Here is a 27,828-nt window from a genome sequence, read left to right as displayed (position 1 = left end):
TCGAAGGGAAGACTGTGAGAAACAAAGCACAGCTTCTCCCCGTAAAACTAAAAGCACGATCTGTGACGTGCTCACCGGTGCGCTGGGCATGGATTCCACAGGAAGTGCGCGCTCCCTGTGAGAAGAGAGCGTGAATCTGCTGGAAGAGGCTCAGAAGAAAGACGAGCTGGTGGCGAGGCCCATGGCGTGTCTGGAGGGGAGGACCGTGCTATGTGCACCCCCAGATCCGCTACAGGATTGTCGGGAGCGGCGGGCGCAGGCCTTGTGGCCGCAGGATGGGAGCGAGGGCCGTGGTGCCCGAAACGGGGCTTGTGAGGAGAGGCGGGCGGGAGCTTCGGAGGGCCGTAGCAGCCGTTTGTAGTAAGACCGAGTTTACTGCAGGAAGAGAGTTTAGGTTGTGGCCTAGGGACCGTGACAGTTTGTAAATGTTGGAACAGTCGGCTGATCTTCGGGGAAAAGGTGTGAGCTCCTGCTGGATGGTCCCTAACTAACGCCACCTCCTTCTGGAATTGGGGTGATGGCCACCCCAAGCATACTGAGAACCACCCATCAGACACTTGATAGCGACGCGTTTCTGGGTGAAGAGCCACTTCCCGGGAAAGCTGTTACTTAAAAAAGTAGCTTCCAGAAGATTTAAAGTACTGCTGGGTGGCAGGGGATCTTGGGACTCTTCTGATGGCCAGCGAGAAGAGAGAGAAGCCCGAAGAGAGAGGTGGACACGTGTGGCCGGCCCAGGTCACCTTCTGAGTTTATATCAAAACCCCAGAAGCAAAGCTCCAAGAACTTACCGCAGAAAACACCTGTGACAGTCAGCCGGCACCGTGCCAGCACCTGTGTGTGCAGCTTCCCAGAGCGGTCAGAAAGCAAGAACCCCAGGTGGTGTGGGTGCGGTGAGGCCCAGCGGAGGCGGAGAGCACGTGAAGCCGTGCCTGTGGGGCTGGTCCCTGCGGAGGGTCCTGTGGCTCAGTGCACGGCCACGTGTGGAGCTGGGTGCCCTCGAGGCGGGGCTGACGACGCCCCCACGTGCCCCACAGAGGCCAGGCCAGCACGTACGGGCCGTCCCTGCCGCCAGGTCCGTGAGAAGCACATGGGTGCTCATGTGTGTTTTAGCATGTGTCACCCATGTGCTAGAAAAGGCTTATCTGCAGCCAGTAAGGTCTGTGTCGATTTGATATGGAAAGAACTACAAAACGTGTTTTACTTAGAAGAAATAACATCCACAAACTGCCTGTGACGGCTCGTCATCTGACAAGACAGAAATGCTCTGTGTTCAGCCCCTGTGGGCACCGGCAGGAGGCCCTGTGCCGATGGGCCAGGTGTGTCTGCGGGGGCCGGGGTCATTGTCTGTGACTGTACCCTCTGACCTCACCGCGTGTGCTTTGGTACTGCCCAACCGAACTCCACGCTCAGAACCGCAGGTGATGGGCCAGGCACTCACCTCAGCGCTGACCATGTGAGCTCCTGCTGTGTTTGGAAAATGTGGTTTTGATGGAATCACTGCCACTGGAGCGTCTCATTGGTTTCTGTTTTCTTTTTGGCTTGTTGTGCGGCTGGTCAGATGGATGGCGAGTCTGAGGAGGAGCAGGAGTCGGCCGGCACCGGGGAGGAGGAGGAGGATGGAGACGAGTCCGACCTGGTAACCAGCGGTGCATTCTGACTTCGTGTTTTTAGCCCAGGCACCAGGAGGCAGCGTCATCCGTTCACCGTGTCTGTGCGCGTGGGGGGACAGGGCCTCGGACAGGAGCAGGAGCGGCACTGCAGTCAGGCCAGGCAGGGGTCCCCCGAGACTGCTGCCACCGCGTGGCCTGAGGAAGGAGGCGTGAGGGGTCAGGGAGAAGGCACCTGTCGGGGTGGGGGCGGCAGGCGGGGTGGGGTGGGGCGGGCGAGGCCAAGTCTGTGGTTAGCACTGGGCAGCCAGTGGAGTCGTCACGGAGGCAGGGCCCTGGGTGGGAGGGGGAGCTTGGACGTGGGGAGGGATGCAGCCTGGGCACCACGGCCAGACAAGTGGGTCCTGGGACCGGCAGGTGTTCTCCGAGCTGCAGAGAGGGAGCTCAGGATGGAGGTCACGTGGCTGGAGGAGCACCCTTAGGAGGCAGCATGTGGCGTGTGGTGTCAGCTGGTCTGGGCGGATGAGCGGAGGGAGGACACGGACGTGGGGACGGTGTGACGTGCCGGGAGCTCTGGGTGCAGTGCTTGCCAGTTCTTCCTGAAGCTTTGCCATCAGGAGCTCCAGGGGGCAGGGGCAGGGGCGGCGGGCTGTGGCGAGGGCCCACTGGGCGGAGCACTGGCACGGTCAGCACCGGCGGGGGCGGAAAGGCCAGGCCCTGCACCTGTGCGCCTTCGTCTCTGCACACGTTCTTTCCCGTCTGCCACAGTGGGCAGGAGTCTTCGGTGCCTCTCGCCCAGCTGCAGGGCTGGCCAGCTGCGCTGCGAGTCTGTCTGTCTGTCTGTCGCTCGTGGCAGGTGGACATCCTCCCACCTAGACTTAGAAACTCAGGCCAGCCGTGAAGGAGAGCAGCGTGCCCCCCGCGCTGCCTCCAGCCTCTTCGTGAAGGTGGACTGGAGCTCCGAGGTGCCTCTGCGCAGCGTGTGGGCTGGGGCTCCGCGCGTTGGCGCTTCCTGAGCCAAACTCCAGACTTACACGACCCATTCCCGTGTTCCGAGCGCTTTCGGGGCCTAGAAGATAAACTGGCTTAGAGTGATGTTTGGGGGAAAGCCTGAGTATCTTTAAGGATGGGATCCAGAAAAAATGCCTAAAAGTGCAATTAACTTTTTAGTCGTAGAATCAGGACGTAGCAGACGTTTTACCCACAAAAACCAAGCGGTGGTGTGTGGGCTGGGAGGCCCCGCGCTTAGCTCTCCCTGTCTGCCCTCTGCTGCAGAGCTCCGAGTCCAGCACCAGGAAGAAGTTCCTCAAGAGGAAAGGGAAGCCTGACAGCCCCTGGGTCAAGCCGGCCAGGAAGCGGCGGCGGAGGAACCGGAGGAAGGCCTGCAGCGTGCTGGGTGAGCAGCCCGGGCCCTGGGCGGGAGCCGGGGGCGGGCTCTGGAGGAGTCCACCTTTAAAAGAGGAGGAGAGGTGTGTGCCACTCCTGCGGGGCGGCCCTCAGTGACTGACCCTGAGACCCTGTGGCACTCACACTTCCGTGGTGCCTGCGAGCTGATGGGCTCCTTCATCGCCTTCCCTGGTGACCGGGAATGGTGGCCTGTGTGGACCTCAGTGTCCCAGGGCAGTGCCTCGGCCCGCTTGGTGGCTTTCAGCCCCTCGCTCAGGTCCCCCTGCTTCAGGGGGCCTTTTGTCAAGGGACACAAGGAAGGCACTGGCCCTCAGACCCAGGAGGTCAGCAGCCTGGGGCGGGGCTAGTGCAGCCACTTGTTTTCAGAGGACTCGGCATTGGGGACAGGGTCCCTCCCCTGCCAGCCTCCTGTCCCAGTCACCCAGCCTCACTTGTCCAGGCAGGTCACACCGCAGTCTGTGTGGATGCATGTGGGCAGGCGCCTGGCTCTCGGGCAGCTGCTTTGTGCATGGCTGTTGGAGAGGCAGCCACGGTGCTGTGTGGGCTGGGTGGCCGGAGACCAGGCCAGGGCTGCCCACGGGGCCTGGGTCCCTTGCTTGCTGGGCTGTTGTGTCCCTCCCATTGGGGCTGTTTCCGAGGGAAGCGCTGGGCACACCGTGCTGTCTCAGAGCAGATGCTCTCCCTGTCGGGTCGACGTTTGGCCTGGAGGGCTGGTCCCGTGGTGTCTGACTCGGCGGGAAACCGTTCCAAAGCACGGACCTCTTCCCCGTGCGCAGCCACCGCTGGCATCCTGGTGCTGGGTCACGTTTCCCCCTGCGTCTTCTCTGGGAAAGTGTTTTTCTCTCGGTGGTGGAAGATCGCCGTGTGCCTTCCCAGGGAGTGCCAGTCCTCGGTGAAGTGCGTGTTCTGTGAATGTGTGCACTAGTAAAAGTTTAAAGTACGTTGAAGTCTAACTTATGACTATATTCTTTCCAAATCCTGCTGTTAGTGAGCTCAGAGGTCTGAGCTAACTGTCAGGCACAAAGTCTTTGTCCCGCCTTTTCTTGAAGTCTCCATCTAGCCCTGTCATGGGTCTCCGATGCGGCTGAGCTGGTGCCGCGTGGACTTTCTCTTTGCACCTTCCCACCTTTGCTGACAATGTTGGGCATTTCTGGACATCCTCGTCTCTTCCTTCTTTCCATCCACCCGTCCGTCCATCCATCCATCTGCACCTCAAAGCTGCAGCACCCCGTCACTTTCCAGATTATCTCAGCTCCCTTCATGCCCTGACGGAGAGGCAGCTCTGCTCAGTGGGACAGCTTTGTCTCCCCTGAATGGAGGCGCTGTGTGTGCCTGTCACATGTGAGCCTGGACTCGGGTGTCGGGGGGCCTCCTTGAACCTCATGCTCCTTCCCAGTCGGCTCCTCGCTCATCAGACCTTCCCCATGGGCCAGCTGCCCGGTGTGCTCCTCTGCGGCTGACTCGCAGGGACAGGCCGGGACGGAGCGCTCCTTTGGGGCAGAGGTGTCACCTTTGCCTGCTTGGCTTGGCGTGACGTGTACAGCACATGCCTGAGCACTCCCACGGGAGCTGGAGCGTTTCTCTGTGAGGCTGAAAATGGCACAGGCCCTCCTGCTCTTCCGGGGTATGCGCCTTCTCGCGGGTGCTGGCTCCCTGCCTGTCCCGCACCCAGAGCAGAATGTGGTGGCACTCAGGCGTGATGCCACCCCTCCGCGATGCCGCCTGTGTCCGAGCGCCTTCCTCACAGCCAGGCCCCGACAGTGGCAGGCTCCAGGACCTCCTCCTCTGCACACACGCCGTCCCTGGGCTGCTAGATGGGCGACCCTGTCCTGGGCCCAGGGGTCTGCATGCGCGGGCGGCTCCTTGGCTGCCCAGCGTCTGGTCTGGCCCTGCGGGTCGCGGAGCCCACACACCAGGCGCTCGCTGTCCTCTGGGCGGTTGGCCACTGGGCTCTGGCTGGTCCGTCAGAGAAGGAGGTTTGACACATCTGAGCCTCGGTTTTGCTTGACACAGACCCTCCCACGAGTCGTGAGTGGACGGGGGGCTCACAGTGGGTGCAGAATGGCGGGGGCTGCGGTGGCCTGGACCACGTGGCGGTGATGGCTGAGCTGAGCAGGATGATTGGTACCACGTCTGGGGCGCGGCGTTGACAGAGGTGCCTTTAAACCCAGGTCCTGAAGCGTACACGTCGTCTTCGGGGAGCGCAGAGCCGGCGGCCCCGGGGGACAGCGCGGGGTACATGGAGGTGTCTCTGGACTCCCTGGATCTCGGTGTCAAGAGCACGCAAGCAGGTGAGCGTCAGGCTGATCGACTGGCTCCGACTTGCCTTCCTGTCCCCTGGTGGGCATTCCTGGCTGTGGCCCCAATGGTGACGCTGCCCACACAGCACCTTGTCGCTGGTGTTTCCCTGCCCTGATGTTGTAAAGGTCGTGAATAGTCCCTTATGGGCTGCACTTCACTGTGGGGGGTGGTGTGTGTGTGTGTGTGCACGTATGCGCGCGCGTGTCAGCAGCCGGGGCAAGGCTGGAGCGAGAGCCGGCACATGTTCCACTGGTGGGGATGTTCTCGCATGTCTGACTCCAGGGCTGGCTAACGGTCCCGACGCGGGCGAGACGGACGGCCTCCAGGAAGTGCCCCTCTGCAGCTGCCGGATGGAAACCCCGAAAAGCCGAGAGATCACCACTCTGGCCAACAACCAGTGCATGGCCATGGAGAGCGTGGACCACGAGGTGAGCACTCACTCTCGTTAGCCAAGCAGGGGCGTGGCAGTGCGCGAGCGGGTCTGAGCATGGCAGGTGCCCAGGCTTACAGGCGCAGAGCCTGGGGGGGCAGCAGAGGTGCTGGCCTGGAAACGCAGACTCGGTGGCGAGCTCTTAGGGCGGCGATGCCGGGGTGCCTCGCCCGCCTGCTCTGAGGCTCCTGCTCCCACGAGGACCCGCCTGCTGCAGGTGCAGGCGTGGGTAGGCTGGCGGCCTTGAGCCTGCAGCGCTGATGTTCACGTCTCGTCCCGTCACTCAGCCTGTCCACAGACCCGCCCGCCCTCTCCCAGGACTTTCCCCTGTGACAGAGGCACGCACACGCCTGGCCCGTCCCCGCCTCTGCCATCTGCAGCCTGACTCGTCGCCCTCGCCCTCGTCCTGACTGTGAGCTGGCATTCCAGCGCAGACCCACACACCACTAAATATTTCAGGATGCGTTTTCCTAAAGAAGGACATTTCTCATGGAGCAGAAATAGCACTCCTGTTACATAATGCCCAGGCCAGAGTCAGATGTCTGTGAAAACCGTCCTCTTACAGTTTCCCCCAGGGCCTCCTCGTGGCATTGGCTGTGTGTGCCCTGTGCCTTTCTGCCTCTTTTCACCCAAGCTCCTGCCACACCTTGCCTCCGTCCGCTGTGGGGCGACCCGGACCCCCGACGCTGCAGCTGCGGCTTCTCCTCCGTGAGATCGGGTCCTCGTCCTGTGGCCAGAGCTCAAGGTTCGGGCACACCACCCTTCAGTGGTGTGTCTACTTACCTGCCCAGAATGCTCTGGCGTGGTTTGTGGGCTCCCCGCACCCCAGCAGTGGTGCTGAGACACTGTCTGTGCCGTGTGGCGGCTGATGCCCTGCCTTCAGTCCTCAGCCTCCCATGTCCTTGGGCACTGCCATTCCTCCCGCAGTCCGGCTGGGACTTGGCACGGACCTCCCCTCTGCTGGCCCTGAGGACAGCATCATGGCTGCTGCTCGATCTCTTCATCCTTCAAGTAATGAGCGGGTGCCAGTGACCCCTGCACAGCCTGCCCGTCCCGGCTCCGGTGTGGGCTGTGTGTCTCCTGTTTCTCCGGTGTCGGTGGTAGTTCGTCAGCGTTGTAAAGGGGGGCGGCTGGTTCTGTTACTCGGGTGGTTTACAGGGAGACTTGCCTTCTCTTCTAGTGTCTCATTCCTTTCCCAGTCCTTCAGACAGTCTGTTCCATCCTCGTCTGAGGTTGACCAACCCTCCCTTTCAAAGCATCACTGTGGACATGAATATATATAAGTTTTTTATGTTTTTATTGGTTTTCAGAGACGAAGGGAGGGGGATAGAGAGATGGAAACTCTGATGAGAGAGAAACATCGATCGGCTGCCTCCTGCACACTCCCTCCTGGGGATTGAGCACCCAACCCAACCATGAGCCCTGATCGAACCAGTGACGACCTGGTTCACAGGTCAATGCTCAGACACTGAGCCACGTTTTGTTCTTGTTGGTGCTCCAACAGTCCCATCTTTGGCGCACATGCCATCTTCACGTGACCCTTTCCTGGGGCCATGCCTGTCCCACAATGCCGAGAGGCTCTGTGCCTTTCACTGCTTCTCTCCAAGGGCCCAGCACCTTCCTAGGTGTGAAGGTCTGAGTGACTCGGAGCCAGTCATTTCCCTGGTTCTGCAGAACCATTCAGAGTGCAACACACCCGTGGGCTTCCTGGAGCACTCTGAACTGGGCCATTTCCCAGCAACCGGTCCTTTTTTTTTCCTTTTTTAATCCTCACCTGAGGATATTTTTCCATTGATTTTCAGAGAATGGAAGAGGGAAGGAGAGACGGAAATATCAATGTGAGAGAAATACATCAATTGGTTGCCTCGTGCACACACCCTGACCAGGGCCCGGGAGGAGCCTACAACCGGAATCAAACCTGGGACCCTTTGGTCCACAGACCAACACTGTCCACTGAGCCAAACCGGCTGGGGTGCAACCAGCCTTCTAAGAAACTACCATGTACCTTTTTAAAAATAAATATTTTTTAACTGCAAGTTTATTTAGCACAACAATACCTCAGCTTTACTGAGGTGGTTGACCATGTCCATGACTAGATCCACCTCTAAACTAGAATTGATGGTTGGATTCCCAGTCAAGGCATAGGCCAGGGTTGTGGGCTTGATCAGTGATTCTCATCATTGATGTTTCTCTCCTTCTCTGAAATCAATAAAATTATAGTAATTTTTTTTCTCTTTTGGAAACTTAAGTTTTTTATGTTAGCAAATGGTAGATATATTGCTATCTTAAAATAAATTGTTACTTAAAATTTTTTAATTTCCAAGAACCAAGATCATGGGATAGGTAAACACCTGTATTTGACACCTCCCACCTCCCACAACTACATCAAAATTACAACTAAAATGCAGAACAATATCATTCAGAACCACCTGAAAGCTGGCTGAATGGAAGCCCTACAGCTAGAGAAGAGGGAAGCCCCGGGAGACCGGGAGAAGGACGGAAGGGCTGGTCTGAAACCCACCTGTGTTCGTTTGTTGTTGTTTTTTAATTGGGAGGGAGATAGTCTGTTTGTAGCAGTTTTTCCATATGAATGGCCTGTCCTGGCTCAAACCCATCAATGAAAGGCTCAGGACCCGGCACTAGCGCCAGCCTGCCTTGCTTCACAGGTGAGCCTCATCTGGGCACCTCCGAGCCCAATACAAATAGGAGGAATCTGCAGATCCCAATGGAGCTCCTGCCTAGTGGCCCCAGGCAGGGCTGACTGCACCCCCAGGAGGCCCTAGAGCCAGTGCCCCAGTATGACAGCTTCAGACCAGCGCAGCTCACAGCTCTCCACACCCACAAGCAACCCACAGAGGGCAGACGCAGGGAGCACCAGAGCCCCACTGAACAAGTCCTGCTCCTAGGGGTGTCTCCTGCACGGCAGCTCTCCCACTGGAGTTGCAGCTGGTCCTCATGCCAATTGACCTGGACGTGAACTCCTCCCAGTGACTCCGACAGCAGTCGAGGATCAAGTACAAGACTGTGCACAGCCCACACGGGCTGGGCCGCTGGGCCCTACAGGACACCTGCCACACAAGACCACTGCCGCCTCCAGGGGCCAGAGCATCTCTACCGAATACGTAGAAACAAGCACGGAGCAGCCAAAATGCAGCGACAAACAAGTCACAAATGAAAGCAATGAAAGTAAGCAAACTGCGGGATACAGAGTTCAAAACCATGGTTACAAGATTACTTAAGGATCTTCATGAGACCTTCAGGGATCTCTGTGAGAATATCCAAGATATGGCCCTAACAGTTTGGCTCAGTGGATAGAGCAATGGCCTGCGGAATGAAAGGTCCCAGGTTTGACTCCAGTCAGGGCATGTACCTTGGTTGCGGGCATATCCCCAGTAGGAGGTGTACAGGAGGCAGCTGATCGATGTTTCTAACTCTATCTCTCCCTTCCTCTCTAAGAAAAAAAGAAAAAAGAATGTCCAAGATATGAAAAAGGACCAGTCAGAAATTAAGCATACACTAACTGAAATAAGGAATAGTTTACAGGGATTCAACAGTACAGTAGAGGATTCCGAGAATCAAATCAACAATTTAGAGTATGAGGAAGCAGAAAATACCCAATCATAAGAACAAACAGAAGACTCAGGAAATATGAAGATAGCGTAAGGAGCTCTGGGACAACTTCAAGCGCACCAACATTCCCAGGGATGTCTGGGGCTGTACTCTTCCCTCAGACTGTCGTGATGCTCAGCGGTCTCCTCCGGTGTCAGTAGCCTTTGTGAGCAAGCTCCTTGGTCTTCGCGCTGCCCCGTTGCAGCTTTACTGAGGCCAGTCCACACGCAGGCAGCCCCCTGCACGTCCTCGTCAGCCTGACAGTGCAGCCGAGGAACCCCACCCGGCCGGGGCCTGCTGCTCGGGCCCTTGGTGGGTCTTGGGTTCCTGCCTGGCGTGCTGGTCCTGCGGTGCTGGCGCTGCAGCCCAAGCTCCGCGGCCTGGCCCTGCTTCCTCCTCCTCCGGCCTGTGGTCTGAACAGCCCGCCGCCTCTGCGCTCTGACGCCCGACGTTGCCCCCGGTTGCCGCCTCCCCTTGGAGGCACCTGCCCTCGCTGTGTCCGCCCTCATGTTGGCAGCGACTCTGCATAGCACCTCGGGTTAGCCTTGTGTGCGTGTGGGTCTCCAATGCTTACTGGTCTGTGTGGGCACCCCCACGTCATGTGATCATGGATGTCGTCCAGTCACAGTTACTGTTTTACTGGAGTTGAGGCAGCCACCTGCTATTCCTTTTTCTCCGGGTTGAGCCTTGTGCATTGGGGGTCTGTGATTGTAATTTATCCCACGGCTGGCTTTATCATTTACGTCTGTTCCTAACGTCGTCAACGGGTGCCCTGAGATTACGCTGTCTTAACGGATCTGCTTCTCTTCATGGCTGCTGTGCCGCTCGACGTGCCGTCTGGCTTGGCAGAGCTCTCCCTCGTGTCTGTGCACGTCTTAGCCTTGTGTCGATGGGGTCATGTGTGTGTTGTGTCCACACACACACACACACACACACACACACACGGGCTGCTATTGCTTTCACCTGCCTGCCGGCTTTCAATGGGGCGACGCGCATCCTTCTGTCACCTGCAGCTTCATGCCTCGGCAGTGTCGTCTCCCTCTGGGTTATCCTCGTTTCTGTAAACCCTGCGTCTGCCTGTGTGTCCTTGCTCCTGGTGGCACAGCCTGCTCGTCACGGATTCTCTCCCTTCGCTGTGCCTGACAAAGCCCATTTGCCTTCATTTCTGGAAGGTGTGTTCATGGGAGAGCTGTCGGCACTGCGGCGTTGGCCAGGTGACTCGGGGGCTTCTGGCGACACGCGGGCCTGTCTGACCTGGTTCGTGCGTGTGGGGAGGCTCTGGCCCCCGCCAGGGCCCCCTCCTGGCAAGGGAGGGGGTGCTGCCCTTTGTTTTCCTCCTGGTGTTTATCCCTGTGAGGCTTCTGAGAGCCGCTCATTCCTAGAAAACCCCCACCGGTAGCAATTTGCTTTTCAGCCCGTTCTCTCCGGCTCTGGGCTCGGGCGTGCATGTGAGGTGCGACCTTGCCACACAGCTGACAGCTGCTCCTCTCCTCTCCTTTGTGAGCTCACTTCTCTCCTCCATTTCAGACTCCGTGGTTTCTTCCTCCTTTGGAGTGTGCGTGTGAGCACGTTCTATTCCAGCATTTCCATGTGCATTTCCTCGTGTCTCGGCTGCTGGGGAGCTACCCAGGCCATCCAGTTGTTTTTCTGTCACTCCTGCATCTGCTGGTGGCGGGTCCAAACCCAGACCCCTCAGTGCCCAGCTCCTGAGCCCGGCGCCTGCTTCTCTGTGTCTCTTACCGAGGGACTCCAGGCTAGATGTCTCTCGTTTGTTCGTCCTCCCCTCCCCTCCCCTTCCCTGGAAGCAGGGAGGGAGGCAAGTGGAGGAGCAGAGAGAGCGAGCAAGAGAAACATCGCTGTGAGAGACATGTGGGTGGGTTTCCTCATCGTATGCACCCTGACCAGGGCCAGGATGAGCCTGCAACCCAGGCCTGTGCTCTTGGCCGGAATCGAACCCAGGCCTTGCGTCCGGCCGACGCTCTAAGCACTGAGCAGCACCGTCCAGGGCTGACGTGTTCCTGAGGAACACAGAGACCATCTCCTGTTTGGTAGTGTGGCCCTGCTTTGTCCTCCGGTTCTTAGCCTGTCTCCGTTCCTGGTGGCGGCATCCTGCGTCCTGGATGCTTGGAGCGTCTGGGCTGTGGGCCATGGTGGGTCTTCTCGGGGCAGAGCTGCCTGACCGTCCGTCTGGAGCTGTGCTTCCTCTTGTCCGTTGTGACTGGTTGCTGAAATTGAGAAACGCCCTCTGCAGAGACTTCCATGGAAACCTCATCTGTAGCTAACTGGTCACCCATCGTCTGCAGCCTGGTGTGGCCTTGGCTCTGCTGTCTGACATGTGCAGGTTTCAGGGAGTCCCTGCTGCCTGTCGCTGGCCCCTCACTTCATGCTCCGCCTGCCGGCCTGCCCGGCGTGTGTCCATCTTTGCACTCAGCCTAGACCCCGACTCGCTCAGGATGTTCTCCAATGTTGCCGAGTTAACCAGCGGCTGCTCTAACTCTGCGTGGCTATCCATCACGTGGTCGTCCTCTCTGGCCACGTGTGTTCTGACCTCCACCCCGGCGCTCGAGGTCTGCCCTGGACTCGCCTCCGCCGCGCCACCTGGTGCTGTCGCTGACCTGTGTTGTCTGATTGCAGCTGGGCAGGTGCACCAACAGCGTGGTCAAGCACGAGCTGATGCGCCCGTCCAGCAAGGCGCCGCTCCTGGTGCTGTGTGAAGACCACCGGGGCCGGATGGTGAAGCACCAGTGCTGCCCCGGCTGCGGCTACTTCTGCACGGCGGTAAGCGCCCGCTCGCCCGCAGCCAGCGCCTCGGCCGGCACACGTCTGCCCCCAGGGCAGGCGCGGAGGCGCAGCCCCCAGCTTCTGAGACGGGGGTCATCTGAGCTCTGTGCGTGCACACAGGCTCTCGCACACGCACATGCACATGCAGCACACACATGCACACGCAGCATGCCCCCTTCCTCCTGCCTGTGGCCTCGGCCTCTAGGAGCACCGGGGCCTGGATGGCAGGCTCTGGGTGCCCGTGTGAGTGCACAGCCCCCGCCCTGAGAAGGGCACGCTCTGCCTCTGCTCGCCCTCGCCTCCTGCTCCTCCTGGGTCATCTCCGCAGCCACTCCTCCTGCAAACACCTGTGCGCAGCGCTCAGGGCCTCCCGCCTCCCGCCTGCACAATGCGCTTTGCTCCCGGTGGAGGGGAAGCGGTCCGCTCACCATGTGCCACGGGAGGCTGTCCCGAGGTCGCTGCGAGCCAGGTGCTGACAGCGCCTCCCCCTGGTGCTCTGCCTACGTGTGCTTTCCGGCTGTCCCCATGGTCCTTCGTGGGCCTGGCCGAGGTGGCCTCTCCCCTGTTCGGACAGCAGAGAACCGGGCCGCGGCTTGGGGCTTGGGGCTTGGGGCTTGGGGCGTGGGATGGGCCCGGTAAAGGCTGCACACACGCAGGCAGGCAGGCAGGATCGCAGGACCTCCCCGCGCTGGCCTCCCTCCGGTTCCGGCACACGTCTGCTTTTCTGTACACTCGCTCCACTTTAAGCACGACCCCTGCTTTCCCGCCCAGGGCAGCTTCATGGAGTGCCAGCCCGAGAGCAGCATCTCGCACCGCTTTCACAAGGACTGCGCCTCCCGCGTCAGCAACGCCAGCTTCTGCCCCCACTGCGGGGAGGAGACCTCCAAGGCCCGGGAGGTGACCATCGCCAAGGCGGACACCACCTCCACCGTGACCCTGGCCCCGGGGCAGGAGAAGAACTCCGCCGGGGAGGGCCGGGCCGACACCACCACCGGCAGGTAAGTGCCAGGGACGTGTCCGTCTGTCCTGTGGCTGGTGCCGCTGCTTGTCCTGCCTCCCGCTGACCACTCTGGCACCTGAGATGCTCGGCTGTCCCTGGCACAGGCTCCTCCGGGCTGCTTTCTGGAGCCACGTGCCTGTTTCTGAGCCAGGGCCTCCCCGTCCACATGATGTGACATCATCGCGTCTTCTGGAGGTAGCATAGTTCACTGGGTAGCTGTGTACATCAGAAACACCTTTACACGTGTGTACACATCAGTACACAGCTACACATGCCGGTGTGCACCTATACATGCACACACACGTCTATACATGTAGGCATGTTCATAACATCGGTATTTTGTGTCTGTACACACCTATGTGTGTGTGTGTTTCTGTGTCTACACATTCCGTGTGTGTGCACATGCGTACACATGTACCTGTGTGCATCTATATGTGTGCGTGTTTATGTGCACCTGTACCTCTATGCATACGTGTATTTTTATATAGCTGTACATGCCCGTATATGTGTGTGTACATGTGTAATGCGGAGCATTAGAGTCAGCTGATGCTATCTGCCACAGCTTGATGTTTTGAAGGCCCTAGCTGACCACAGGAAATGAATCATGTAAAAGACAAGGCTTCGCATGGGAAGCACTTACATTTCTCTAAGAGAATTCAATAGGAGCCCTGGCCGGCGGCTCAGCCATAACATCGTCCCAGACACCAAAAGGTGCAAGTTCGATTTCTGGTCAGGGCACCTGTGGGAGGCAGCCGATCAGTATTTCTAAATACTCTCCCTCTCTCTAAAATCAATGAAAACAAGGGTTAAAAAAAAATCGGCTGAAAGACAAGGGGTCACTGAGTGCGAGGAGGTAGAAATACCGCAAATCGGTGGCCGTGTTCCCTGCCAGCGGAATCCACCTGGAAAAGGGAGAGAGCCCTCCGACCTGCAGGCCCAGAGCACGCAGGGCCCTCGGTGCTCCACGCTGGTGCAGAGCGCGGCCCGACGGCACCGAGGTCACTGAGACCTGCGTGCAGACCCGTCAGCACTGGCAGTCCACTCCTTCGCGCTGAGGTGACGCTGGGGCACTGAGGGCCGATTGTCCTGGCCCGTCCCGGGCTCGCAGGCTCAGCCTGGAGCGCGTGCACAGAGCAGATGTGTAGGACAGGTGCCGGGAGTGTCCTGTTGCCAGGACTTGACTGTGAGCCCGGCTCCCCGGGAGGGCCTCGCCCTCAGAAGAGCAGCAAGCTTGGGGTCCGGGAACGAAGTCCGTGTTTTCGGGGTCTCCCGACACTCAGCCTCTCCTCGCCCCTTCTCCCTGAAGCGCTGCGGGCCCTCGGCTCTCAGAGGACGACAAGCCGCAGAGTGCGGCTGCCCACGTGCCCGAGAGCTTCGACCCCGCAGGGCCGGCCGGGCTGGCCAAGTCGGGGCCCGGGAAGGAGACCCTGGAGAGTGCGCTCATCGCCCTGGACTCGGAGAAGTAAGGCTGCGCTTTCGGCTGCCCAGGGCCCGCCCCCACCTCCCCACCTCCCCTCCCAGAGCCACCGCCTCCCCCCACCCGCGGCGCCGCCTCCAGGCTGTGTGCCTGCTGGCCTCACGTCCCCACCGCTTCCATTCTCGCCGAGATCGCTCTTCCCGGGGTCTGCCCGCTGGGCTGCGGCTCCCGGGCGGTCACTGGTGGTGGCTGTCCAGCAGGGCAGTGCCCGCGCTGCCCCGTTTGAGGAAGGGATTGCGAGTGACCCCGTTACACTGAGGGCAGTCTTGGCGAGAGCCACGTATTCCCGCGTGCTGCTGGCCTTCGCTGCCCCGGGCCTGGCGCCGGCTCTCGGGGCCGCAGTGTCCCTGACAGGGCTTCTAGAGCGAACACTGCTCGTCACAAGTGCAGCACCAGGGCCCTGGGTGGAAGGGATCGGGCCGGAGCCGTGCGGGCAGGTGTCACGTCGGGGCTGAGGTCCACCCTGCCTCCCTCAGTCCGGTGCGGATGTGGCCAGGGTCCTCCCTCGGGCTCAGGAATGGACACAGCTTAGGCCATGGTGTCACCCTCAGCTTTGTGACCCCGGGCCTGGCTGTCCCCGGGAGTTAAACACTGGAGAGACTGCCCGAAGGGCTGTCGGGTCTCATCAGCCCCCGGCGTCCTTGGGGAGGAGCGCTCTGTGCCTGGCGATCCTGCCCTCCCTGCGCACAGGACCCTGTCCCACGGTGGGTGGAGAAGGCAGTGGCTCGTGTTATGTTAGTGGTGTGCCATGCCGTGAGCCTGGAGGGTATGGGGCCCTCGACCTGGAGGAATTGATGGGCAGGCGGCGTGAATGGCAGCAGGTGGGCGGTGCTGACACCTGTGCTCTCCCTGCAGACCCAAAAAGCTGCGCTTCCACCCCAAGCAGCTGTACTTCTCCGCCCGCCAAGGGGAGCTGCAGAAGGTGCTGCTCATGCTGGGTGAGTGCCCGGCACTCCGTGGGCCCCCCGCCTCTTCCCCCATGTTCCCCGGCCCACCAGGCAGGCCCCAGGCCCCAGGGAGCAGACACCAGTCACCACCTTCCTCGTGAGCTCAGAGCCTGTTGATGCTGGTCACACGCAGTTGTCCGTAGGAGTGGAGTTCTCTATGAATCTCTCACTTTAACAAGGGGTTAAATTCGGAGGAAGTGCAGACTCAGCCGCCCGGTGAGCTGGCTGCGGAGCCACCCTGCACCTGTGTGTGTGGAGATGCCCTGTGGGGTGGACGTCAGGGTCCCTGCCTCCTCACAGCTGTATTCCGAGCTCCCAGCTCTGGGCCCGCTTTTTTTGGGCTGAGAAGGGGATTAGAACTCCATTTCATAGTAAATCAGGAGAGAAACTTAACAGTTTGCTCCAGAAGTTGTTTTGAGCCTGGCCGGGTGGCTCAGTGGTGCAGCATCAACCTGTGAGCCAGGAGGTCACAGCTCTATTCGCAGTCGGGGCACAGGCACGGGCTGTGGGCTCGATCCCCAGTGTGGGCGTGCAGGACGCAGCTGATCGTGATTCTCTCATCATGGCTGTTTCTCTTTCTCCTCCTCCCTTCCTCTCTGAAGCCAATAAAAACGTTTAAAAGTATATAAAATAAGTAAAAGTTGTTTTTAATGTTCACCTGTGGCCCAGGTCAGACAAGGGCAAAGGGAGAGGATGTGTATGGACAGGAGGCTTCTGACGCCTCCCTCGGCTGACGTGGAGACCTCGGTGCGCTCCCTTCAGCCGGTCTCCACCAGACCAGGCGCTGCTGCTGCCGCCGCGGCTTCAGCCCAGCCGGCGGTTCAGGTGCCAGCGACGGCCTGCTGCTGGGAATTAGCGCCGGCTCCGAAGTAAGCAGCCAACCTGTTTGTTCACAGTTGATGGGATTGACCCCAACTTCAAGATGGAGCACCAGGGCAAGCGGTCCCCCCTGCATGCGGCGGCGGAGGCCGGCCACGTGGACATCTGCCACATGCTGATCCAGGTGCGTGCGGGCTGCCCCGTCCCCGGACCGCAGGCTGCGCGCCTCCCTCCTGGTGGCTCTGAGACACCCACTGACCCGGCACGCTCACCCTCCCTTCCTGTCTCCTTCCCTCCCGTGTGCCTGTCACTCGGCCACGTCACGTTCTCCCTGCCCCGAGGCAGCAGGTGCGAGCACCGAGCAGGATCCAGCGCCCTGCACCCGGAGCCGCCTCAGAGGAGCGCAGCCGAGAGGAGACGCGTGTGGGCTGGATGTCTGGCCCCAGCCGTGCTCCTGGGCCTCCCAGCCCTGTTGCGGGCGGAGAGCCGCTGTTTGGGCGTGGCTGTGTGGGTAGCACGTGGTGAATGTCAGGAGCCCTGCCTCTCAGTCTGTGTGAGGAAGGAGTCCCGCGAATGCTGTAGTGTCTGACACCGGTTTATCTCTAACGCGTTCCATTGTGGTTGGAGCCCCGCCCGGGGGGGGGGGGGGTAAGGGAGGGGCGCCTCTCCGAGGGCACTCGGCCTGGAGGTGAGTGTGATGGTGCCAGGGCCGTGCTTTCTCTGTTTCCTTCTGGAATCCAGGCAGCTTTCCTGAGGTTCCCGAGGAGAGACTGGGCAGGTTTAGTCCTGTTTCGCCAGGAACCCACGGGTGCTGGTTTTGGAGGCTCAGCTTTTGTGTGGGGGTGGTCGACTCTGGCCTTGTGCGCCCCTTTGCCCCCTCAGAGGCAGCTCTGAGAAGGAACACCCGGGCCTGCCTGGCAGGTAGGCGCCTGGGTCCCCCATCACCCCTGTGGAGGCGTGGGGTCTTCCCTGCCTCTGCTGTGTGCTGCCACGTGGGGCTGTTTGAATACAGGTGACAGCACTGAGCGAGAGGAGGTGCGCTCCTGGGCTGGGGCAGGGTGGGGTGGCCGTGCGGGTGGCTCAGGGACAGCATCCGGCCCCAGCGTGGGCCAGCATGGGGACACCCTGGCTGCGCACCCTGTCCTGGACCACGGTGGGCCAGCACAGCGGCCTTGGCCACGGCTCCGTCTGCGTCCACACCTCTGCCTGCTCCCTGCTCCGTCCGGCTGCGTTAGCGTCACGCTGTCCGGGATCTTCCTCCTCCGCTCCGGCTCTGAGCATGCACGTGAGCCTGAGGTGTTCTCAGAGAAGAGGCCCCAGCCAGGGAGCTGGGAGGGCTGGGCGCGTTCACACAGGTGTCTGCACTGCATCCACTTGGGCAGGGAGGGTTTGGGGGACACCTGGGGGGCGTTCTGCTCAGGGTCTGTGCTGTTGCCGTGGGCATCTGTCCTGGAGGCTCCGTTCCTCTGGCTGGTGGAGCTGGCAGCCGGGCACCTGCTGGCCTCGCTCTTGTGTGTCTCGTTCTCGGAGTATTCGGCTTCTCCTGGCCGCCCTTGCTGCTCTGGTGGTGACTGCTCCGCGGGGCTGGGTCCTGGTGTCCCTAGGAGGCCTCGGTGCTGTGTGGAGCCGGTCGCTGGCCTGCTCTGGTTTCGGGCGAGCACCCCGAGAGCTGGTTTTCTGGTCCATCCAAACCCCTCCTCAAACCTGCACCCAGAGTCTCAGGGAAGGCCTGGCCTCTGACCCCGGCCTGAGGCCATGCCCCCTCGAGCTCAGCTCTGGGTCATCAGCCCCCTCTGCCCTCCCAGACGCAGCCCTGCCCAGAGGCCCTGTCACCCAGCTCCTGCCTTTGGCCGGCCAGGTCCTCACGCGGTTGGGCGCCTGGAGGAGTGCTGCCAAGTCCCCGCGACCAGTGTGGGTCAGTGCCTGCTTCGCCCTGCAGAGGGCGCCGTGCAGCCCGGGCCTCAGGTGCTTGCTGACCGTGCTCTTTTATGCACGTGCTCAGCGTTAAAATGAGCTGCTGTGGGTTCTGGGCCCACTGGGGCCTCACTCCTCGGCTTTGAGCTTTTGTGTCCATGCCCTGTGTCTCCCTGCGTTTCTGGCATCTTTGACCTCTGACCCTGGAAAGGAGCGAGTCTCAGAGCCGCTGTTAGCATGGGAGCCATTCCAGGTCTGTTTGCTTTCTGATGGTGGAAAGTGAAAACGATTCAGCCTTTCCCAGGGCACACACTGACTCTAAAGCGAAATGTGAGTGTGTGTCCACCCCTCTGAGAGGGACGCCTCCTCCCGGGGGAGGTTTCAGCGGCCATGCGCCCTTTCTTCCCGCTCGGGATCAGCCCAGGGCCGGCCGCCGTGTGTCCGACACAGAGCGTGGCCGTGTGTCCGACACGGAGCGTGGCCGTGTGTCCCACACAGAGCGTGGCCGTGTGTCCGACACAGAGCGTGGCCGTGTGTCCGACACGGAGCGTGGCCGTGTGTCCCACACAGAGCGTGGCCGTGTGTCAGACACGGAGCGTGTGTCCCACACAGAGCGTGGCCGTGTGTCCCACACAGAGCGTGGCCGTGTGTCCGACACAGAGCGTGGCCGTGTGTCCCACACAGAGCGTGGCCGTGTGTCCCACACGGAGCGTGGCCGTGTGTCCCACACGGAGCGTGGCCGTGTGTCCCACACGGAGCGTGGCCGTGTGTCCGACACAGAGCGTGGCCGTGTGTCCGACACGGAGCGTGGCCGTGTGTCCCACACAGAGCGTGGCCGTGTGTCCCACACAGAGCGTGGCCGTGTGTCCCACACAGCGTGGCCGTGTGTCAGACACAGAGCGTGGCCGTGTGTCCGACACAGAGCGTGGCCGTGTGTCCCACACAGAGCGTGGCCCTGTGTCAGACACAGCGTGGCCGTGTGTCCCACACAGAGCGTGGCCGTGTGTCCGACACAGAGCGTGGCCGTGTGTCCGACACAGAGCGTGGCCGTGTGTCCGACACAGAGCGTGGCCGTGTGTCCGACACAGCGTGGCCGTGTGTCCGACACAGCGTGGCCGTGTGTCCCACACAGAGCGTGGCCGTGTGTCCCACACAGAGCGTGGCCGTGTGTCAGACACAGAGCGTGGCCGTGTGTCCCACACGGAGCGTGGCCGTGTGTCCCACACGGAGCGTGGCCGTGTGTCCCACACGGAGCGTGGCCGTGTGTCCCACACAGAGCGTGGCCGTGTGTCCCACACGGAGCGTGGCCGTGTGTCCGACACGGAGCGTGGCCGTGTGTCAGACACAGAGCGTGGCCGTGTGTCCCACACAGAGCGTGGCCGTGTGTCCGACACGGAGCGTGGCCGTGTGTCCCACACAGAGCGTGGCCGTGTGTCCGACACAGAGGGTGGCCTGGGCACTGCTCGTGGTTCCCAGGTTCACAAGCTTCAGGAGAAACTAGGAGTCGCTGCACCATAGACGGAGGGACTGTGTTTTGGCAAGCGTTCCCGGAGGACGGGCGGCGATGCTGAGCAGAGCAGGGGTCGGGCGGTCACATCAGCACCTCCTGCAGCCTCACAGGGCCCTCTGCGCCCCTTTGTGGCTGTGGGGGCTGTCGCCTTCCTCCTCGTTTCTGAAGGTGCTGTCCTGGCTGCGCTGTGACGGTCTGTTCAGTTCACTTCGCAGTGCGCGCCTTCGGGAGCCCGAGCCGTGAGGGCGGCAGTCAGGTCTTCGCGTTCGAGGCTGCGCGGTGGGGAGGATGGCGCGGCCGGGAGGTCTTTCAGCTTCAAGAGCGAAGCGGCCAGGCGCCTGTCCTCCCTGTGTGGCCGCAGAGCCGCCTCCCACTCACCTGGCCCCTTCCCCAGGCGGGCGCCAACATCGACACCTGCTCAGAGGACCAGCGGACCCCGCTGATGGAGGCGGCCGAGAACAACCACCTGGACGCAGTGAAATACCTCATCAAGGCCGGGGCCCTCGTGGACCCCAAGGTGCATGCGCCGCTCGGAGCCCCGTCCCTGTCCCGTTCGTGTGTCTCGGGGTCCTGGTTTGGGGGGATCTGGTCCCTGCGCCTGGCAGCAGATAGCGCTGGTCAGGGCCGCCTGCAGGGCGGGCAGCTCCTTCCACCTGCTGCCGTAAGGGGGAGAGACAGAGGAACCCAATCTGAAAGGAAGGAGCAAAGCGACGCTCCCCAAGACCTGACCTTCCATGCAGGAAACCCCGAGCGCCCTGAGCGAGCGGCCAGGGTCACGGATGTGCGCAGGGGAGTCAGTGATACAGAGTCAGCTCCGAGCCCCGGCTGGTGGCTCCGGGTTAGAGCATCGGCCCTGGAACTGAAGGGTCTTGGGTTCGATTCCTGGTCAAGGGCATGTAACTGGGTTGCAGGTTCGATCCTTGACCCTGATCAGAACACGTGTGGGAGGCTTCCCATCGATGTGTCTCCCCTCCCCGCGGTGCCCTGCTCTCTACCAGTCAGCGGGAAACTGTCCTGGGGGAAGTGACAGAACAGGACGGTCTGTGCACACAGCAGTGTGTTTCCTCACACTTGCTGACGGACGTCCAGAAAGGAAGATCAGAAACCACTTCCCTGTGCAGCGGCGGCCAGGAGGAGCGGGGAGACCTGGAGCGTCAGGAGCGGGTCCGGCCCTGTGACCCTGAACAAGGCCAGCTCCTCCGCGACAGGTTTCCCATGTGCGCGGCCGGTGTCGGACTCTGCCTCTGTGTTGCAGGATGCAGAGGGCTCCACCTGTTTGCACCTGGCTGCCAAGAAAGGCCACTACGAGGTGGTGCAGTACCTGCTCTCCAACGGGCAGATGGACGTCAACTGCCAGGCAAGCCACACCCTCCCCTCCCGACACCCTCCCCGCTGCCCTGGCTCCCTGTGCTCAGTGCTCAGTGTTCGGCCTCCAGAGCCGAAGGGAGGGGCAGACACAGCCCCTGCAGTGGCCCGTCCAGCAGCCTGGTCCTGGGCGGGGCTGTTCACAGCATGGCTGCTCTTTGCTCCTGCAGCGTGGGCGTGGGCATGGGCGTGTACAGGGGCTTGTGGGTCAGTCCTGCCGCCAAGATGCCTGAGCAGCACTGCACGACGGGCGGCCTGTGGACTCTTTCTTTTGGGATTAGGACGACGGCGGCTGGACACCCATGATTTGGGCCACTGAGTACAAGCACGTGGACTTGGTGAAGCTGCTGCTGTCCAAGGGCTCGGACATCAACATCCGGGACAACGTGAGTGTCACCGCCGGGCGGGCGGGCGGCTGGGGGCCACCCTCGAGTCAGCCCGGTTCCGGTCAGTATGCTGTCAGCGATGGCTGGCAGCAGCTCCAGGGCGTGTCACTGATTGCCATCCGCCGGGGAGGGCCAGGAGCCCCGGGCGTCGCCTGCACCTGGGCCGGTAGAGGTGCCGCCTCGGAGGGATGGCGGGACGGGGGCGGGTAGGCCGTGCGCAGCGTGGCCGGCTGAAGGGTGATGTGGCGCTCAGTGTGTGGGCAGGTGTGTCTGCCAGAGCGTGGCCTCAGCCAGGCCTCCGCAGCGCCCTGTGTGGTGGAGGCGGTGACAGGAGGCGGCACTAAGGAGCTTCTGGGACGGCAGGGACTCAGAGCCCGTGGTGGTGGGGCGGCGGGAGGGCTGGGAGTGGCCCCGGCAGAGGCTGGGTTCCTAGGCTGACGCACCCTGCCAGGCTGTGTCGGCTTCACAGCGGCCTGCTATGCTCTGTGCTTCCGGAAAGCTCCCTGAGCGGAGTGCGCATGCGGAGAGCGGGATGGGGAGGGCTGTCCGCGGGCCTGGGTGTCGCGGAGAGCACTTGGCCCCCAGCTGGGCTTGGGGTGTGGACTGCGGCCCCGGTGGGACAGGACGGGCAGGGCAGGGAGCCCAATGGCGGCCCCCCTGCAGGCTGGGCTCCCACCTCTTGCAGTTCCCGAGGGGCCAGCGGAGCAGAGAGCGGTCTGGGCAGCAGGAGTCTGTGCCTGAGCGGCAGCCCCACTGAGCGAGCTAAGCTGCCTGCCGCCTCGGGTTCATGGAGGCTCAGGGCCGCCCTCCTGCAAGGCCCTTGGCCTGGGAATTTGGGGGTGGGGGTGGGGACAGTGCCAGGACAGCCAGGAGAGGGGTGCCCCATGGCACGGGGAATGCTGCCTCCCTGCTCGGTGCCCCCAAGTCAGACCCCTGTGTGTGCTTCCTCCCCCTTCCCTGGGCTGCTGTACTGCACGTCCTTCCCACCATGATCCTCAGGACCGTTGGGTCCTAAGAAGCTGCTGGGCCTGACCCGTGTGGCTCAGTGGATAGAGCGTCAATAACTAAATAGATAACTGTCTATTCCTCTCCCTTTCTGTAAAAAATCAATTAAAAAATATATACATTAAATATATTTTATTGATTTTTAACAGAGAGAAAGGGAGAGAGATAGAGAGCTAGAAACGTTGATGAGAGAGAAACATTGACCAGCTGCCTCTTGCACACCCCCTACCGGGGATGTGCCCACAACCAATGTACATGCCCTTGTCCAGAATCGGACCTGGAACCTTTCAGTCCGTAGACCAACACTCTACCACTGAGCCAAACCGGTTTCGGCAAATTTCCTTTATTTTCATTTAACAATAAATGTGTACCGTATTCTTCTTCATGGAAAAATAAGACATCCCCTGAAAATGAGACTAGCGCATCTTTGGGAGCAAAAATTAATACAAGACACTGTCTGATTTTCGGGGAAACGGTACTTCTCAGAGGCTCTGGGAAGCACCATTTTGCTAGGCAGCAGTGCCTGTCTTCCGCTCTCACACGAGCACCACATCCTGTGAGTGTGAGGCCGGTCCCACCGGGACGACTCGGACCAGGTCCCTGCAGGCGCTGTGCCGGGTCCGGGTCATTCTGATTTGAGGACCCACTCCCTCTCCGACCGCGCCCCCCTCCCGCAGGAGGAGAACATCTGCCTGCACTGGGCGGCCTTCTCGGGCTGCGTGGACATCGCTGAGATCCTGCTGGCCGCCAGATGCGACCTGCACGCCGTGAACATCCACGGCGACTCGCCGCTGCACATCGCCGCCCGGGAGGACCGCTACGCCTGCGTCGTGTGAGTGCCCCTGGGCTCCCGGGCCGGAGGCCGGCGCGGACAGCCTGCCTCGGGGTTGCTGAGAAAAAGCCCCGAGTGCTCGGTCGACCGAGGCCGAGGGGACAGCCTGTGGGGTCAGCGTCCCCTGGTGCCGGCCACCTGGAGCCCTTGGCTTCCTGAGGCCTGCGTCCCCCAGGGCCCACTCTGGGCGTGACCCCGCTCTCATCAGCAGGCCCGCCTGACCGGTGACCCCGGGTTACCTGCCTCCCGGGCGTGAGGGACGCCCTGCGGGCCCCGCCTCACGGGCCGCGGCTGCAGGTCTGCACGGTGGGCGTGCTGGTGGGAGGCCCTGGGAGCGGGCGCCCGGCGTCCTGTGCGGACCCAGGGCAGCCTGGGGCCCCCGCCAGGTACGCAGCGCGGGGCCTGCTTACGCCGTCGGTGAGGGTGCACTGAGCGGACGCCCTCCCAGCGCCTCCCGCCCCGCTCTGCCGGCGGGGAGTGTGGCCGAGGCGTGGGTGAGGCGAGGGCTGCTCTGGTGAGTCCCCAGTCCTCCCAGCGCCGGTCGGCCAGCTCGTAAATGTCACGGCCAACGGTGTGTTCTCAGTGTTTCTTCCGACTTACTACGTCTGTCCTCCTGTCTTAAACGGAGGTCGGAATGTCCTGCTGGCTTGGTTTTCCCTTTAGCCTCTTTCTCTCCCGGGACTCGGACGTGAACCTGAAGAACAAGGAGGGGGAGACGCCCCTGCAGTGCGCCAGCCTCCACTCCCAGGTGTGGGATGCCCTGCAGATGAGCAAGGCGCTGCGGGACTCGGCCCCCGACAGGCCCGTCCCCGTGGAGAAGACGGTGAGCAGGTAGGCTGTCCGAGCCCGGGGCGGCCCCGAGGGGTGGGCGCGGTGGCGGCGTCTGTCCTCGCACCATCACAGCAGAGTGGCCCCCCCCAGAGACATCGCCCGCGGCTACGAGCGCATCCCCATCCCCTGTGTGAACGCCGTGGACGGCGAGCCCAGCCCCAGCAACTACAAGTACGTCTCCCAGAGCTGCGTGACGTCCCCCATGAACATCGACCGCAACATCACCCACCTGCAGGTCAGCGCCCACGCCAGGCTTCCCAGGAGGACAGTCCCCCACAAAACGCACCCGTGTGCCACGCTGGCCCGCCCCCCAGAGTGCCCCCGTGGGCGGTGTTCCAGGCACCGCGGGACAAAAAGGGCCCGAGCAGCGAGCTGAGGTCCCGCCTCCGCGCTGTGCCCCAGCCGTGTCTTCCTGCAGGCGCAGCCAGGCGCGTGCCTCAGGCTGGGCTCCTGCTCCAGCTTGTCCTGTCCCTTGGGGCATCTTTAGGGCAGCTGTGGGGGCCCCCCCCCCCCGGCCCACCCCACGGAGCCTGTGCCCACACCTCTCCCAGCCTGTGGCATTTTGCCCCACCCTCCTTCCCAAGAGCCTGCACTCCCTGGGTCCTGCCCTCCCCGCCCCTCCCCTCCCCGCCCCTCCCTCCCTCCCCTTCGTTAGCGTGGCTTGCAGAAGCTCGTGGCAGACCAGAGCCGTCTGTGCGGTGGGGGCTGTGGGCGGGAGGGAGCCGAGCTGACATTGCCCCCCCTCCCTTCGCCCCCAGTACTGCGTCTGCATCGACGACTGCTCCTCCAGCAACTGCATGTGTGGCCAGCTCAGCATGCGCTGCTGGTACGGCAAGGTGAGCACTCCCTCCAGCCCTTCCCCCAGCTGGGGGGGGCGGGGTGGGGGACAGGGGGGAGGCTCCTGGGGACCAGCCAGTGTCCTTCAGCCGTGCGTGTGGCGCCTGGAAGTGGGGGCGGCCCGGTTCCCGGCCCTGCTCCCCCGGGCCAGTGCTGGGTGTGTAGGAGCATGTCCTGTCTGTGCTGGCTGGTCCTCACCGCGTGTCTGTCCCCAGGACGGCCGGCTGCTGCCTGAGTTCAACATGGCGGAGCCGCCCCTGCTGTTCGAGTGCAACCACGCCTGCGCCTGCTGGCGGAACTGCCGCAACCGCGTCGTGCAGAACGGCCTCCGGTGAGCGCGCTCCCACCCCGGAGCCTCCGCTGCTCCGGCCGGAGCTTCGGAGCGTCCTGTTTCGTGCGCGTTGTGCAGGGCGTGTTCAGGGCACGGGTGTGTCAGCCGTGTCCTCCGTCAGGTCCCGCCTTGGCGGGAGTGAACGTCTTGCTTCCTCTCGGCTCAGACGTGGCTCTCAGGCCGAGAGGACCAGACCTTCTTGGTCCAAAGAGCCCAAAGCTGCGAACAGCCTGGCCCGGAGCGGCCTCGCCTGCAGCTGCACGGTGCTGCCAGGAGTGTCTCCCGAGCACCGGACGCCCCGCTCGCTCAGGCTCACGGCCCCGAGTGGCCGCCCCGGCCCCGAGCCAGGCCGGGTTCCGGTCAGAACCCTCCTCCTGCGTGTGCTGAGGGTGACCGGCACTCCTCCGGGTCGGGAGCGGCCGTTCGGGCTGGCTGGGCGCCATGTCCCGCGTGTGGTTCCTCATTGTCGGCGACCCCAGGGCACAGTGACTGCCACGCTGCCTTTACCCCAGTGTGGCAGGGAGTCCTTCAGGTGAGGACACGTCTCCCGCCAGGGGCCATGGCTCTCGGACCCCACCCGAGCTGACCGGGTCACAGCCTGGGCGTGGTGACCAGGGGTCTGGCCCGGCTGTCCCCGTGGTGATGCCTGAGGTATGAGGACGGGTGCGGGCCACCGGAGTCGCTCCTCTGCCTCACGTTGGGAAGCGTTTCTGAAGGTGACGCCTGTCCTGTGCCCGGTGCCGGGGCCCCGGCCGTGGCCACGAGCACAGACCTGTTTTGCAGGGCGAGGCTGCAGCTGTACCGCACCCAGAACATGGGCTGGGGCGTGCGGACCCTGCAGGACATCCCCGTGGGCACCTTCGTCTGCGAGTGAGTGAGGGCACGTCTGGGCGTGCGGCGTGGGGTCAGGCGGGGTTGGGGTGCCCCAGGGAGAGCCAGCTCCGCCCCGCAGTGGCCGTGGCCGTGGCCACGGCGGTCACTGTGTCCGCTCGCAGGTACGTGGGCGAGCTCATCTCTGACTCCGAGGCCGACGTCCGGGAGGAAGACTCGTACCTCTTCGACCTTGACAACAAGGTACTGCGTCCTGAGGGTGCACCGAGCTCAGCGAACACAGTGTGGGCGTCTGCCCCCCACCCAGCGCTGGCCTCCTGCGCTCAGGGCTGAGGGCCGACCGGGGGAGGGGTGGGCAGTGAGCCCCACCCCTAGACCCCAGCCTGCATCCCTGGGGACAGCCTGCGCCTGTACGGCCTCCGGGAGGCGCCACGTGGACAGTGACCTGCAGAGGGGCCACGTGGACAGTGACCTGCAGAGGGGCCACGTGGACAGTAGGGGCCACGTGACCTGCAGAGGGGCCACGTGGACAGTAGGGGCCACGTGAATGGGTGCGAGTCCCGTTGCCTTCCTGGGACTTGGGAGGAGCCGGCCTGCCCGGCCTCCAGCCTGGTTCCAGGATCCAGGTGTTTCGAGGCCACCTCACCCCCATCTTGGTTCTCATGCGGCCCCTCACTCCTCAGGTGCCTGTTGGAGGCTGGCAGTGGCTCAGAGCTCAGGCAGGGCTGGGGAAGGGGTCCTCTGCTCGGGCCCCATCAGTCAGGCAAAGCGGCAGAGCCGTCCCACCAGAGTGATTGCAGACCGACCGTGGCTGGGGCGGCAGGGACGCTCTGTCCCAGCTTCTCTGTGCCTCCGTGTGGCGGGCTCTGCGGCCCGGGACCCCGCTCTGGGGAGCCTGCGGCCCCCTGGGTGGTGCGGGCTCAGCTCCACTCTGGTTCTTCCTGGAGAAAGTCCTGGTCAAGGGCCGTGTGGTTAGACCAGGCCCTCACGTCTGCCTTCCTCACAGCCCTCTGTCCCTCCTCGTGGGAGGGAGGGGGGACGGGGTTCGGGGACCTGGGTGCTGCCTGCACCTGCGGGGCAGCGGAGGTCATGGGCTTCCTGTTTCTTGGTCGGTCGTCCCTGCCCCTCTGATGTCTGTGGCTGCAGCTTCCCTCCCTCTGTCCCTCTGCCCCGTCCCACCTGCCGGCTGCTCCGTGTCTCCACCCCCCCTCCCGGCGTCACCGAGTGTGAGCAGCTGTGGCTCGCTGTCTCCCTCCCTGACCCCTGACCCCTGACCCCAGCCCCCACACCCACGGGATCAGAGCTGGGGGATTCTCCAGTGGTGGGTGCTCTCTACCTGGTGCTGGGAGGGCCTGGGGGGGTCCCAGCGCCCTGTGCCCAGTCCGGGGCCCCTGCCCGGTGCCCACGCCTGCTCTCCGCAGGACGGGGAGCTGTACTGCATCGACGCGCGCTTCTACGGGAACGTGAGCCGCTTCATCAACCACCACTGCGAGCCCAACCTGGTGCCCGTGCGCGTGTTCATGTCGCACCAGGACCTGCGCTTCCCCCGCATCGCCTTCTTCAGCACCCGCCTCATCGTGGCCGGCGAGCAGCTGGGGTAGGCCGTCC

The 27,828-nt window shown here is 62.5% G+C and overlaps 1 protein-coding gene across 9 annotated transcripts in view; it reads left to right on the top strand.

Annotated features, from left to right (window-relative positions):
* Positions 1 to 27,828, top strand: part of EHMT1 (euchromatic histone lysine methyltransferase 1) — a 63,393-nt gene that overhangs the window by 34,453 nt on the left and 1,112 nt on the right. For 3 of the 9 annotated variants that reach the window (XM_036416795.2, XM_036416794.2, XM_036416793.2), the window contains 20 exons: positions 1,559 to 1,636; positions 2,883 to 3,003; positions 5,186 to 5,305; positions 5,598 to 5,743; positions 11,989 to 12,132; positions 12,907 to 13,133; positions 14,442 to 14,597; positions 15,468 to 15,550; positions 16,456 to 16,562; positions 20,197 to 20,319; positions 21,058 to 21,159; positions 21,449 to 21,553; positions 23,236 to 23,390; positions 24,054 to 24,221; positions 24,312 to 24,456; positions 24,980 to 25,057; positions 25,274 to 25,389; positions 26,173 to 26,259; positions 26,385 to 26,463; positions 27,642 to 27,817. In XM_036416795.2, coding sequence (XP_036272688.2) covers positions 1,559 to 1,636; positions 2,883 to 3,003; positions 5,186 to 5,305; positions 5,598 to 5,743; positions 11,989 to 12,132; positions 12,907 to 13,133; positions 14,442 to 14,597; positions 15,468 to 15,550; positions 16,456 to 16,562; positions 20,197 to 20,319; positions 21,058 to 21,159; positions 21,449 to 21,553; positions 23,236 to 23,390; positions 24,054 to 24,221; positions 24,312 to 24,456; positions 24,980 to 25,057; positions 25,274 to 25,389; positions 26,173 to 26,259; positions 26,385 to 26,463; positions 27,642 to 27,817 — 2,516 coding nt within the window. Of the gene's footprint in view, positions 1 to 1,558; positions 1,637 to 2,882; positions 3,004 to 5,185; positions 5,306 to 5,597; positions 5,744 to 5,962; positions 6,008 to 7,352; positions 7,499 to 11,988; positions 12,133 to 12,906; positions 13,134 to 14,441; positions 14,598 to 15,467; positions 15,551 to 16,455; positions 16,563 to 20,196; positions 20,320 to 21,057; positions 21,160 to 21,448; positions 21,554 to 23,235; positions 23,391 to 24,053; positions 24,222 to 24,311; positions 24,457 to 24,979; positions 25,058 to 25,273; positions 25,390 to 26,172; positions 26,260 to 26,384; positions 26,464 to 27,641; positions 27,818 to 27,828 lie in introns of those variants that run through there. The other 6 variants (XM_036416798.2, XM_036416797.2, XM_036416796.2 and 3 more) reach the window with 5 other exon arrangements.

Source organism: Pipistrellus kuhlii, unplaced genomic scaffold (genome assembly GCF_014108245.1).
Source record: "Pipistrellus kuhlii isolate mPipKuh1 unplaced genomic scaffold, mPipKuh1.p scaffold_m20_p_57, whole genome shotgun sequence".
Taxonomy (NCBI): domain Eukaryota; kingdom Metazoa; phylum Chordata; class Mammalia; order Chiroptera; family Vespertilionidae; genus Pipistrellus; species Pipistrellus kuhlii.
The sequence above is the reverse complement of the archived record's forward strand: the minus strand, read 5'-3'. Positions and strand labels throughout refer to the sequence as shown.